Here is a 13,965-nt window from a genome sequence, read left to right on the forward strand (position 1 = left end):
TCCTCATAAGGATAACACTTGATCTTTCAACAGAAACTCTTCATGCCAGAAGGGAATGGCAGGACATACTTAAAGTGATGAAAGAGAAAAATCTTCAAGCAAGAGTACTATACCCAGCAAGGATCTCATTCAGATACGAAGGAGAAATCAAAACCTTTACTGACAAGCAAAAAATAAGAATTCAGGACCACCAATCTAGCTCTTCAACAAATGCTAAAGGATATTTTCTAGACAGGAAACATAGTAAAGGTTTATAAAAATGAACCCAAAACAACAAAGTAAATGGTAACAGGATCAGACTTATCAATAATTACCTTAAATGTAAATAGGTTAAATGCTCCAACCAAAAGACAAAGACTGGCCAAATGGATACAAAAACAAGACCCTAATATATGCTGTCTATAAGAGATGCACCTCAAACCTAGGGACACATACAGACTGAAAGGGAAGGGCTGAAGAAAGATATTCAATGCAAGTGGAGACCAAAGGAAAGCAGGAGTAGCAACCCGCATATCAGATAAAAGAGACTTTGAAATAAAGACCGTGATAAGTGACAAAGAAAGATACTACCTAATGATCAAAGGATCAATGCAAGAAGATATAACAATTATAAATATATGTCCGCCCCACATAGGAGCAGCACAATACATAGTTTAGTTCAGTTCAGTCGCTCAGTCGTGTCCAACTCTTTGCAAACCCCCATGAATCACAGCACACCAGGCCTCCCTGTCCATCACCAACTCCTGGAGTTTACTCAAACTCATGCCCATCGAGTTGGTGATGCCATCCAGCCATCTCATCCTCTATCATCCCCTTCTCCTCCTGCCCCCAAACCCCCCCACCCCAGCATCAGGGTCTTTTCCAATGAGTCAACTTTGCATTAGGTGACCAAAGTATTGGAGTTTCAGCTTCAGCATCAGTCCTTCCAATGAACACCCAGGACTTATCTCCTTTAGGATGGACTGGTTGGATTTCCTTGCAGTCCAAGGGACTCTCAAGAGTCTTCGCCAACACCACAGTTCAAATGCTTCGATATTTCAGCACTCAGCTTTCTTCAGAGTCCAACTCTCACATCCATACATGACCACTGGAAAAACCATAGCCTTGACTAGATGGACTTTTGTTGGCAAAGTAATGTCTCTGCTTTTCAATATGCATAAGACAGATGCTTAACAAGTATGAAAGGGGAAACGAATAATAACAAGATAATAGTGGAGAACTTAAATACCCTACTCACACCTATGGACAGATCAACCAAACAGAAAATTAGCAAGGAAACATAAGCTTTAAATGATAAAATGGACCAGTTAGACTTAATATAGATATTTATATATAATAATATTTATAATATATAATATTAATATATTAACATAATATTAATATATACTAATATATGATATATAATAATATATAAAACATATATTAATAAATATAATTATATGTATTTTATACAGGACATTTCACCCCCAAAATATGGATCTCACCTTTTTCTCAAGTGCACATGAGACATTCTCCAGGATAGAGCACATCCTGGACCATAAATCTAGCATTGGTAAATTTGAAAATGGAAATTATTTCAAGCATCTTTTCTGATCACAATGCAGTTAAGATTAGATGTCAACAACAGGAAAAATACTACTAAAAATAAAAATATATGGAAGATAAAAAACACACTTCTGAATAACCAACAGATCACAAAATAAATCAAACTGAAAATCAAAATATACATAGAAACAAATGAAAATGAAAACACAACAATCCAAAATCCTATGGGATTCAGTGAAAGCAGTGCTAAGAGAGGTGTTCATAGCAATACATGCCTACCTCACGACACAAGAGACACATCAAATAAGAACACTAAAGGCCAATATCACTGATAAACATGGATGCAAAAATGTTCAACAAAATTCTAGCCTACAGAATCTAAAACCATATTAAAAAGATCATACATCATGATCAAGTGTGATTTATTCCAAGGATGCAAGGATTCATCAATATTTGCAAATAAATCAATGTGTTACACCATATTAACATATTGAAAGATACAAACCATATGATAAATCAGATTCAGACAAAGCCTTTAACAAAACTGAACACCCATTTATGACGAAAACTCTCCAGAAAGCAGGCATAGAAGACACATACCTTAACATAATAAAAGCCATATATGACAAACCAATAGCAAACATTATCCTCAATGGGGAAAAACTGAAAGCATTTCCTCTAAAATCAGGAACAAGACAATGGTTCCCATTCTCACTACTACTTTTCAACAAAGTTTTGGAAGTCCCAGTCACAGCAATCAGAGAAGGAAAAGAAATAAAGGAATCCAGAATGGAAAAGAAGTAAAACTCTCACTGTTTGTAGATGACATGATCTTCTACAGAGAAAACCCTAATGATGTCACCGAAAATTATCAGTGCTAATCAACAAATATAGTAAAGTTGCAGGATGTAAAATTAACACAGAGAAATCCCTTGCATTCCTATACAATCTTAATGAAAAAAGAGAAAGAGAAATTAAGGAAACAATCCCATTTACCATTGCAACAAAAAAAAGAATGAAATACTTAGGAAAAAATTTACCTAAAGAACAAAAGACCTGTATATACAGAACTATAAAACACAGATGAAAAAAATCAAAGATGACACAAATAGATGGAGAAATATACCATGCTTGTGAGTTGGAAGAATAAATATGGTGAAAATGAGTATTCTGACCAAAGCAATCTATAGATTTAATGCAACCCCTATCAAGCTAACAAAGGTATTTTTCACACAACTAAAACAAATAATTTCAAATTTGTATGGAAACATGAAAACCTCGGACAGTCAAAGCAATCGTGAGAAATAAGAATGGAACTGGAGGAATCAACCTGCCTGACTTCAAACTATACTACAAAGCTACAGTCTTCAAGCCAGTATGGTACTAGCACAAAGAAAGACATATAGATCAATGGAACAAAATACAAAGCCCAGAGATAAATCTACACCCCTATGGACACCTTATCTTTGACAAAGGAGGCAAGAATATACAATAGAGAACAGACAATCTCTTTAACAAGTGGTGTTGGGAAAATTGGACAACCACTTGTAAAAGAATGTCACTAAAGCATTTCTAAAACTATACAAAAAAATAAACTCAAAATGGATTAAAGATCTAAATATAAGACCAGAACTATAAAACTCTTAGAGGAAAATTTAGGCAGAACATGCTCTGACATTAATCACAGCAGGATCCTCTATGACCCACCTCCCAGAGTAGTGGAAATAAAAGCAAAAATAAACAAATGGGACCTAATTAAACTTAAAAGTTTATGCACAACTAAGGAAACTGTAAGCAAGGTGAAAAGACAGCCTTCAGAATGGGAGAAAATAATAGCACACGAAGCACCTGACAAAGAATTAATCTCAAAAATATACAAGCAGCTCCTGCAGCTCAATTCTTGAAAAATAAACGATCCAATAAAAAATTGGGCCAAAGATCTAAACAGACGTTTCTCCAAAGAAGACATACAGATGGCTAACAAACACATGAAAAGATGCTCAACATCACCCATTATCAGAGAAATGGAAATCAAAACCACAGTGAGGTACCATCCCACACTGGTCAGAATGGCTGCTATCAAAAAGTCTATAAACAATAAATGCTGGAGAGGGTGTGGAGAAAAAGGAACCCTCTTACACTGTTGGTGGGAATGCCAACTAGCACAGCCACTATGGAGAAGTGTTCAGTTGAGTGCAGTTCCGTTCAGTTGCTCAGTAGTGTCCGACTCTTTGCAACCCCATGAATCACAGCATGCCAGGCCTCCCTGTCCGTCACAAACTCCTAGAGTGTGGAGATTCCTTAAAAAACTGGAAATAGAACTGCCGTATGACCCAGCAATCCCAGTGCTGGGCATATAAACCGGGGAAACCAGAATTGAAAGAGACATGTGTACCCTAATGTTCATCATGGCACTGTTTATAATAGCCAGGTCATGGAAGCAACCTAGGTGGTCATCAGCAGACGAATAGATAAAGAAACTGTGGTACATATACACAATGGAATATTACTCAGCTATTAAAAAGAATGCATTTGATTCAGTTCTAATGAGATGGATGAAACTGGATTCTATTATATAGACTGAAGTAAGTTAAAGAAAAACACCAATACAGTATATTAACACATATATGTGGAATTTAGAATGACTATAATGATGACCCTATATGCAAGACAGCAAAAGAGACACAGATATAACCAACAGACTTTTTGCACTTATGTGCGAGAAGGTGAGGGTAGGACAGTTTGAGAGAACAGCACTGAAACATGTATATTACCAAATATGAAATAGATCGCCAGTCCAGGTTTGATGCATGAGAGAGGGTGCTCAGGGCTGGTGCACTGAGACGACCCTGAGGGATGGGATGGGGAGGGAGGTGGGAGGGGGTTCAGAATGGAGAACACATGTACATCCATGGCTGATTCATGTCAATGTATGGTAATTATCCTCCAATTAAAATAAATAATAATAATAAAAAAAGATGAACATGAATTCATTAGGCTTCAGCCTATGAATTAGCAAGGGCCAAAGAGGGGAGGGGTGGATTGAATAACAAATAGTATGTCTGAATATACTATATCTTAACTAAATTTCATTTTTGTCTTTCTAATTTTCATCTGTTATTCAAGTATCATTTTAAGAAGAGATAAGAAAACCAATGCCTATCTTACCTGCAGAAACACTGAGGGAGTTCTCCTTGACCATATAAAGGAAACAAAAATGGAGTGTTGCCATATCGCCCAAGACAGTGAAGAAAGTTTTTGGTAGCTTTGAGACCATCTATGGTACTGCTGCCTGTCTCTGATGTCATTGCAATTGAGTGCAGGACAAAATATTGGAGGTTGGGGGTTAATTTTTGAGTTTTTAAATATTCAGAAAATGTAATTTCCTCAAAGTCTATGGAAAGAAAGAGGAAAATTTATCAGTTAAAATCAGAACCAAACTTCCATTTAAAAGCACTGTACAAAAATGAGATCAAGTTTCCTTAAAACACTTAGCAAAGGACATAGTTGGTGGTAGTATTACTACATTTTGGACCAAGACCATTGATTTTAGAGGGAAAAAACTAGGAACAACCTCACTACCCTAACTGGATTGATGACGCAATTTTTAAGCTTTAAATGATGATTCTGTTGTTAGTATTTTATGGATTCAAAAAATTAGAAAAGCATTAAACAATTCATTAACCATCACAATAGCTTTCCATGGTTGTCAATAATCATACTTTACTATCAACTGCAGACTAATGTCAGTGATTACACTTTGAAATATTAAATATGACTAATGGTAACTTTTTAGTACTTGACTTTTTTGAATTGCCATTCTTTCCTAAAACTTGGAACAGTGAACTATGACTAAAAAGTAAAGAAACTAATTTCTGTATGGCTAGTGGTATCAATCCCACTGCCTTATAATCTCACCTCAAAACATAACGATCCCCTAAATACTATTACTTTAAACCAAGAACAGAAAAAAAAATGTAACTGAGCTGTTAGTGGAAGAGAAAAACTTTTTAGAATATAAACAAATAAAAACTATAAAAACTGACACAGAATATAAGTTTATGCTACTATGAAGAAAAAAATCTGGCAGTAACAAATGGACTTGAAACTTTAAGAACAAGAGTTAGACTTTGAATATTCCATATAGTAAAAAAAAATTGTCCTATTTCTCAATTTTGCAAGTTAATTGTCAGTATATTCTTATTTTGGATAACTTTTTCAGCTCAATGCACTTTTAAGTGCAAAACTCTTGATACTTAAGTGGTGTATTCAACTTTCAACAAACTTTGAAGTAACTGCCCCAGATCACACAGTGAGATGGGTCAAAGCCAAGATTAGAAACCATATCTTCTCCTAATCCAGGAGATCCCACCCATACCATCTAGCTTCCTTTTAACCAGTCAAATTATATAATTCAATATTCCAAGCAAAAGTGATCCTTGAGAAATGAATAAAATATACAAATCTTTAAATGACAGATAAATTAATAGATGAGGGTCAGAGAGAGTAAGATATATGTACCACTATATGTAAAATAGATAATTAAGGATATACTGTATAGTACATGGAAATGTATGCAATATCTTTTAATAACCTATAATGGAAAAGAATCTGAAAATGTGTATATATGTGTGTGTCTATATATATATATATATAAAACTGAATCACTTTGCTGTACACCTGAAACTAGCAAATTATAAATTAACTATACTTCTATTTTTAAAAAATGGTTAAAAAAACTGGATGAAGAAAAAGGAGTATTATCTATGAAGAACCAGTTGATAACAATGTTTGATTAGCAAGAATAAAAATTAACATCATAGACTGCTGTCATGATGAAAATGTCCCATAGCTGCATAGTACCATTAGTAGCCACTAGCCACGTGTGGCCACTGAACACTTGAATGTGTGGGTACTATAACTAAATTTTAATTTTAATTAATTTAAATTTAAACAGGTACTTGTTGCCAGAGGCTAACCTACTGGATCATGCAAAATAAAAATAATTTAAAAGCATAGCAAGTGGCTCACTAAATCAGAGAAAGCATATTATAATAAAAGGAATCTAAAATAATGTAAGAACACAAATTTATTAAAAAACAATACCTTTATATTCATCAGGATGTTCCTCATACTCCATACAAAATGTGAGAAACTTCATTAGCATTCGCTTTTCTACCATAGTAAGTTGTTTGCTATTAAAGACATCTGCTCTGGAGCAAGGAACCTAAAATATATGATTTAAAAGTTAAGAAACTGCTTCCTACTGATACAAGTATTCCAAATGACATTTTTTTTCCCTTTAAGTATAACAAGATTATTATTTCCTTTCTAGTCAGGCTGTTTGATGTTACTTTCCAACAGTTCTAATGGCATCTCTGTTGACATCAGAGCTAATTAACTTGTGAGTTCCCTTACTTAATTCTGCCAAGTTGCTCCTTATGCTATTAAAAGGCCACCGGCATGGCACCCCTAACTGGGAACAAATGACAGCTCAAATCTAGCAATGTTATCTGAAATTAACACTTTCTCAACATGAGCAGCAAGCTACAGAATAAATTATGAGAAGATTAACATTAGACATTTTAATTGGCAATCTCTTACAATCTACATTTGTTAAAAACCATCAGTTCAGTTCAGTTCAGTTGCTAAGTCCAGTCTGACTCTTCGCAACCCAATGAACCGCAGCACACCAGGCCTCCCTGTCCATCACCAACTCCCGGAGTACACCCAAACCCATGTTCATCACTGAGGTGATGTCATCCAACCATCTCATTCTCTGTCGTCCCCGTCTTCTCCTGCCCTCAATCTTTCCCAGCATCAGGCTCTTTTCCAATGAGACAGCTCTTCGCATCAGGTGGCCAAAGTATTGGAGTTTCACCTTCAGCATCAGTCCTTCCAATGAAAATTCAGGACTGATTTACTTTAGGATGGACAGGTTGGATCTCCTTGCAGTCCAAGGGACTCTCGAGTCTTCTTCAACACCACAGTTCAAAGCATCAATTCTTCAGCACTCAGCTTTCTTTATAGTCCAAGTCTCACATCCATACATGACCAATGGAAACACCATAGCCTTGACTAGATGGAACTTTGTTGACAAAGTAGTGTCTCTGCTTTTCAATATGCTGTCTAGGTTGATCACAGCTTTCCTTCCAAGGAGTAAGTATCTTTTAATTTCATGGCTGCAATTACCATCTGCAGTGATTTTGGAGCCCAAGAAAATAAAGTCAGCCACTGTTTCTACTCTTTCCCCATCTATTTGTCATGAAGTGATAGGACTGGATGCCATGATCTTAGTTTTCTGAATGTTGAGTTTTAAGCCAACTTTTTCACTGTCCTCTTTCACTTTCATCAAGAGGCTCTTTAGTTCTTCTTCACTTTCTGCCATAAGGGTGGTATCATCTGCATAGCTGAGGTTATTGATATTTATCCCACCAATCTTGATTCCAGCTTGTGCTTCCTCCAGCCCAGCATTTCTCATGATGTACTCAGCACATAAGTTAAATAAGCAGGGTGACAATATATAGCCTTGGTATACTCCTTTTCCTATTTGCAACCAGTCTGTTGTTCCATGTCCAGTTCTAACTGTTGCTTCCTGACCTGCATACAGGTTTCTCATGAGGCAGGTCAGGTAGTCTGGTATTCCCATCTCTTTCAGAATTTTCCACACTTTATTGTGATCCACAAGTCAAAGGCTTTGGTACAGTCAATAAAGCAGAAATAGATGTTTTTCTGGAACTCCTTGATTTTTCGATGATCCAGCGGATGTTGGCAATTTGATCTCTGGTTCCTCTGCCTGTTCTAAAACCAGCTTGAACATCTGGAAGTTCATGGTTCACGTATTGCTGAAGCCTGGCTTGGAGAATTTTAAGCATTACCTTACTAGCGTGTGAGATGAGCGAAACTGTGCAGTAGTTTGAACATTCTTTGGCATTGCCTTTCTTTGGGATTGGAATGAAAACTGACCTTTTCCAGCCCTGTGGCCACTACTGAGTTTTCCAAATTTGCTGGCATATTGAGTGCAGCACTTTCACAGCATCATCTTTTAGGATTTGAAATAGTTCAACTGGAATTCCATCACCTCCACTAGCTTTGTTCGTAGTGATGCTTTCTAAGGCCAACTTGACTTCACATTCCAGGATGTCTGGCTCTAGGTGAGTGATCACACCACCGTGATTATCTGGGTTGTGAAGATCTTTTTTGTACAGTTCTTCTGTATATTCTTGCCACCTCTTCTTAATATCTTCTTGCTTCTGTTAGGCCCATAACATTTCTGTCCTTTATTGAGCCCATCTTTGCATGAAATGTTCCCTTGGTGTCTCTAATTTTCTTGAAGAGATCTCTAGTCTTTCCCATTCTATTCTTTTCCTCTATTTCTTTGCACTGATCACTGAGGAAGGCTTTCTTATCTCTCCTTGGTATTCTTTGGAACTCTGCATTCAAATTTGCTGCTTTACCAAGAAAATAACAATCTTATTTGCTTATCCTTCCCAAACAAAATGGGGCTTCCTTTGTGGTTCAGAAGGTAAAGAACACTTCTGCAATGTGGGAGGACCCAGGTTTGATCCCTGGGTTGGGAACATCCTCCAGAGAAGGGAATAGCTACCCACTCCAGTATTCTTGCCTAGAGAATCCCATGACAGAGGAGCCTGGCAGGCTACACTTCAAGGGGTTACAAAGAGTCAGACACTACTAAGCAACTAACATTTTTACTACTAGTTTCCCAAACAAACCATAGCAACTTAAACTCATACTCAGTTGTAATCCTTGCTCAGCACAGTACCTGTTTCACTCTTCCTTCTCGAAAGGCAAGAATCCTGGTAATATTTTTGAACTCTGCATATCGACTAACATTAGATTTGATTAGAAGATCAATCAGCAATCCTCGAGAATACAATAGCTGTACAAAGAAAATATTTTAGAGAATGAAATAAAAGGTGAAATAGTGGAAAAATTGATAAAAACAGAATAAAGATATATAATTTTGCTATATTTTACATTATTTGTAAAAAGTATTCTACCTGTTAATATTATAACACATAACATAATTTATTACAGGTTCACAACTGATTATCTGACATTCAAAATCCAAATAATTCTGGAATCCAAAGTTTTTTTCACAACTGACCCAAACTGATAAAAGGCTCTTACACCTGTTTGTTCTAGTTAATGTGAATATCCATACATATTAATATGTTTAATTATAAAGCACCTCTTCAGACTCTGCTAAGAACATTACATCATATATAAAGTATCAGCCAGCATATATACTGTATTAATTTCTAAAATCCAAGTAACTAATTCAAAATGAAATTTTCAGTACAAAACCTATTTCTTACTTTACTACTTCAGTGTTCTTCTTTTTAAAAAAAAACTCTTTCCTGCTCATGAGGACAAGAAGACTATGGGTGAGCTATGATTAAACTTCCACCCAGAAACTAACTGCCAAGGTAACATGGAAAGAATGGTGAATTTCAAAGCGTGACAGGATCAAATTAGGTGGACTAGATAGTTCAGAAATATGAGGAAGGACCAAGGCAGTAGCCAACTCAGACCTAGGCAGAGTCAGGCACAGAGACCTACATCAGAAAGAAACAATGAGTAGTAAAAAGATATTCATATTTTCAAGCATCTGGTTCAAAGAGATCAGCAGGATGAGGATATTTGATTAGATAAGCAAAATGTGAGGAGCATTAGTTCCTCTCTTTATAACTTGGAACTTCAAGAGAGCACACTAAATTAAAAATCCTAGTGTGATGTTATTCACTACCCTCTCCAACTTCTTTCCAATGTCTCATCATTTGCCCTCAACTCATGGTATTTGGTCTCTCTACTTTTACCCAGTCCTGTATCATAACCTTTTGGGGCCATTATATTTTATCTTACTAGTGTTTTCTCTTCTTTTGCACTAAATTTGCCTTGCATCCTATAAACCCCGTGCAACATTGTATGCTCCAAAGACTCAGGGACAACCTCTGAATTCATGTTGAGCTAACATTAGAGGTAAGAATGGGAAAAAAAAAGAAACTGAAGAAAATAGCATCCTCCCCAACCTCCCTGCCCTAATTACTATTAAATTATCTTCCAAAGCCCTCACATCTGAACCAATGATTTTTGAAATGCATCGGTTATTAAAAATGTTCATCATTATACAGATGCCAAAATAGTTACTATATAAATAAGGGCTAAAAAGAAATTTATTTAATACATTGACCATAATAACATGGACCCGTAATTAGATTCATTAGACTTGTTTTCTTGATAGAATTCATAGTGTCCACGTAATAGGAAAATATTTGGGTGGAGTACATGCTCCAATACAGAAGTAACCCTGTGATACAGCAGTGAGCATTTTTGTGTTTTTAACCTAGGTTTAAAGAATCTTTTAATAGAACTATAAATTTCAGATACCATGTCTTTATAAAATAAATGTTCTACATTTCAGATAATAAAATAATGAAAATTGGGTTTATGGACTCAGATGCTATTTTCAATCAATTAGAAATTAGTACTGTTGTATGATAAGATGGGCAAAACTGTTACTTACCTTTGATACCAAATCGATATTAAACCTCCTGCCTTCTTTAATGATTTGAGAGTAAGTAATCCGATTTTTCTTTGGCTGTTCTGCTGTGTCTTCAGCCACAGGCACATTTTCACTTGTTTCCTTTTCTGCAGTTGAGGGCACACAAGTTTTATCATCACAGTCGTTTTCTTTTTCCCCTGTCACTTGAACATCATTTACTTCTAGGGGTCTCTCTGGATCACTGCTTGGAGTTTGTTCTGTGTGTATTTCACAGCTTGTAGTGCTTAATGATTCATCTTCTGTAGGCAGGCAGGCAGAATCTGCAGCTTTCGTGGCGTTCACAGATGTCACAGAAGCGTGATTTTTCTGTAGTGCACCAGCTTCTTCAACATCTTCATGCAAATCCTGACTGATGAGAAATTATAATAATAATCTATACCAATAATAAAAGTGATAATTGTACTTGGCTACATTTTTATATCATTTTAACATTTAATGGCAATTTTTATTTCTTTACCTCATTTATTATATCAAATTCAGTGGATGTCTTGCTTTATATGACAAACACATTAAACATCCATCTTTTTAGGTTTTGACACAATACGAAACATATTAAGATCTGAAAAAATATACATAAAGATTTCAGGGATCAGCAGGCATGTCATATGTGTATGTGTATCTGAAAAGCAGATTCTTACTTTTATTATTTATTTCTGCTTATCTTGGGGTATAGTTGATTTACAATACTGTGTCAATTTCAGGTGTACAACAAAGTGATTCACTTATACATATACATATATTCATTTTTTTTTCAGATTTTTCCCCATATTACAGACTACTGAGTGCTATACAGTATGTATGTATATATTAATCACATGTATATTTTTTAAGAAGTTAAGGCAAACAGGGGAATTGAACTTTAGAAACAAATCAACACAGTGTTTACAAGCTCTTCCTTCAGAATAAATAGATTGAGGTTCAAACCCAGACTCTACGACTAGATAACTTTGTGAATGTAGATAAATTTATTAATCCTCTCTGACCCAAATTATCCATCTATAATGTAGAGATAATACCAACTACCTCACCATGTTGTTTTGAAGATTAAATGAGGTATCATATGTGAAGAACCTGGTACAGTGCCTGGCACATAAATGCTCAACAGATTATTACCATTATCTGAGGTGTGACAAAGCTAAAAAACTGCTATAAAAGTGTACGTTGACATATCACAATGTGGTATCTAATAGGATCTTTGTGAATTGATTCTTTCTGTTTTCAATTAATGTCTATTACTTTACTGGAAGCCCCACTTCCAATATTACTACTAGAGTTAACATTCTCAGTTCATTATTGCCTTGATTGACACAAATGGTTCCTGTTCAGTGTGCATCATTATCTTTCCATGATGTGCTTTATCCTCTACAGAACCTACATTTTCACTGAGTTGCCCTACTGTTCAACAATAAACTTGCCTTCTACATGATAGGCTGTTGGAAATAAACATCTGCTAATTGACTGCTTGAGAACTAACAGCAGTTCTTAAATCAAATTTCAACTCTACCCCTATAAAATCTTCCTCTATCAGTCTCTAAACAAAATCACCTTTTTTATTTACTATCTTTTGTCTCATCTCACCTACTTTCCAACATGGAATCTCTTAAATCCTAATTTGTCAACTCAAAAGTCTCCATAATTAGGCTCATGTTAACTGTTTCTTCAAGATTGCAGGGAGAAATATCAATAACCTTCAGTATGCAGACGACACCACCCTTATGGCAGAAAGTGAACAGGAACTAAACAGCCTCTTGATGAAAGTGAAAGAGGAGAGTAAAAAAGCTGGCTTAAACTCAACATTCAAAAAATGAAGATCATGGCATCTGGTCCCATCACTTTGTGGCAAACAAATGGGGAAACAATGGAAACAGTGAGAGACTTTATTTTCTTGCACTTCAAAATCACTGCAAATGGTGACTTCAGCCATGAAATTAAGATACTTGCTCCTTGGAAGAAGACCTACGACCAACCTAGACAGCATATTAAAAAGAAGAGACGTTCCTTTGTCGACAAAGGCCCATCTAGTCAAAGCTATGTTTTTTCCAGTAGTCACGTATGGATGTGAGACCTGGACCACAAAGAAGGCTGAGTGCCAAAGAATTTATGCTTTTGAACTGTAGTGTTGGAGAAGTCTTGAGAGTCCCTTGCACTGCAAGGAGATCAAACCAGTCAATTTTAAAGGAAATCAGTCCTGAATATTCATTGGAAGGACTGATGCTGGAGCTGAAGCTCCAATACTTTCACCATCTGATGCTAAGAACTGACACAGTGGGAATGACCTTATGATGGGAAAGACTGAAGGCAGGAGAAGAAGGGGAAGACAGAGGATGAGATGATTGTATGGCATCACCGACTTAAGAGACATGAGTTTGAGCAAGCTCCAGGAGTTGGTGATGGACATGGAAGCCTGGTGTGCTGCAGTCCACGTGGTCACAGAGTTGAACACGTCTCAGTGAAATGAACCAAACTGTTTCTTTTGGTCTGTTCTTCCCACTTCCCATAATATCACAAATCCCTCATTCCCAAAAATAATTACATACTGCAGCAATTAAGAAAATGTCTAAATTTCACTTTGAAGAAGTCTTCCTTAATCCAACCACAATCATCATTCTGCTACTCCATGTACCATAGTACACACGTGTGGTTTCAAACAGTCCTTTGGTTTATCTTCAACTTTTACTTTATCTTCAACTAGATTTTCATTTCCTTAAGGGAAGAGCCTAACATATATTCTTCTGTGCCTCTCACAATACCTACTGTACTTCACTATAGATGTGATATTTAGTAAACACATGATGAATCAATGTTTCACACATGCAAAAGATGGAGGTATAAAT

The 13,965-nt window shown here is 35.9% G+C and overlaps 1 protein-coding gene across 2 annotated transcripts in view; it reads right to left on the reverse strand.

Annotated features, from left to right (window-relative positions):
• CHM (CHM Rab escort protein) overlaps nt 1-13,965 on the reverse strand; it is a 225,664-nt gene that overhangs the window by 108,679 nt on the left and 103,020 nt on the right. For both annotated transcript variants that reach the window (XM_020889377.2, XM_070461954.1), the window contains exons 5-8: nt 11,093-11,480; nt 9,329-9,445; nt 6,652-6,772; nt 4,714-4,939 (exon numbers count right to left, since the gene is read on the reverse strand). In XM_020889377.2, the coding sequence (XP_020745036.2) occupies nt 4,714-4,939; nt 6,652-6,772; nt 9,329-9,445; nt 11,093-11,480 (852 nt within the window). The remainder of the gene's footprint in view (nt 1-4,713; nt 4,940-6,651; nt 6,773-9,328; nt 9,446-11,092; nt 11,481-13,965) is intronic.

The sequence above is a fragment of the Odocoileus virginianus genome, chromosome X (assembly GCF_023699985.2).
Source record: "Odocoileus virginianus isolate 20LAN1187 ecotype Illinois chromosome X, Ovbor_1.2, whole genome shotgun sequence".
In the NCBI taxonomy this organism is placed as follows: Eukaryota; Metazoa; Chordata; class Mammalia; order Artiodactyla; family Cervidae; genus Odocoileus; species Odocoileus virginianus.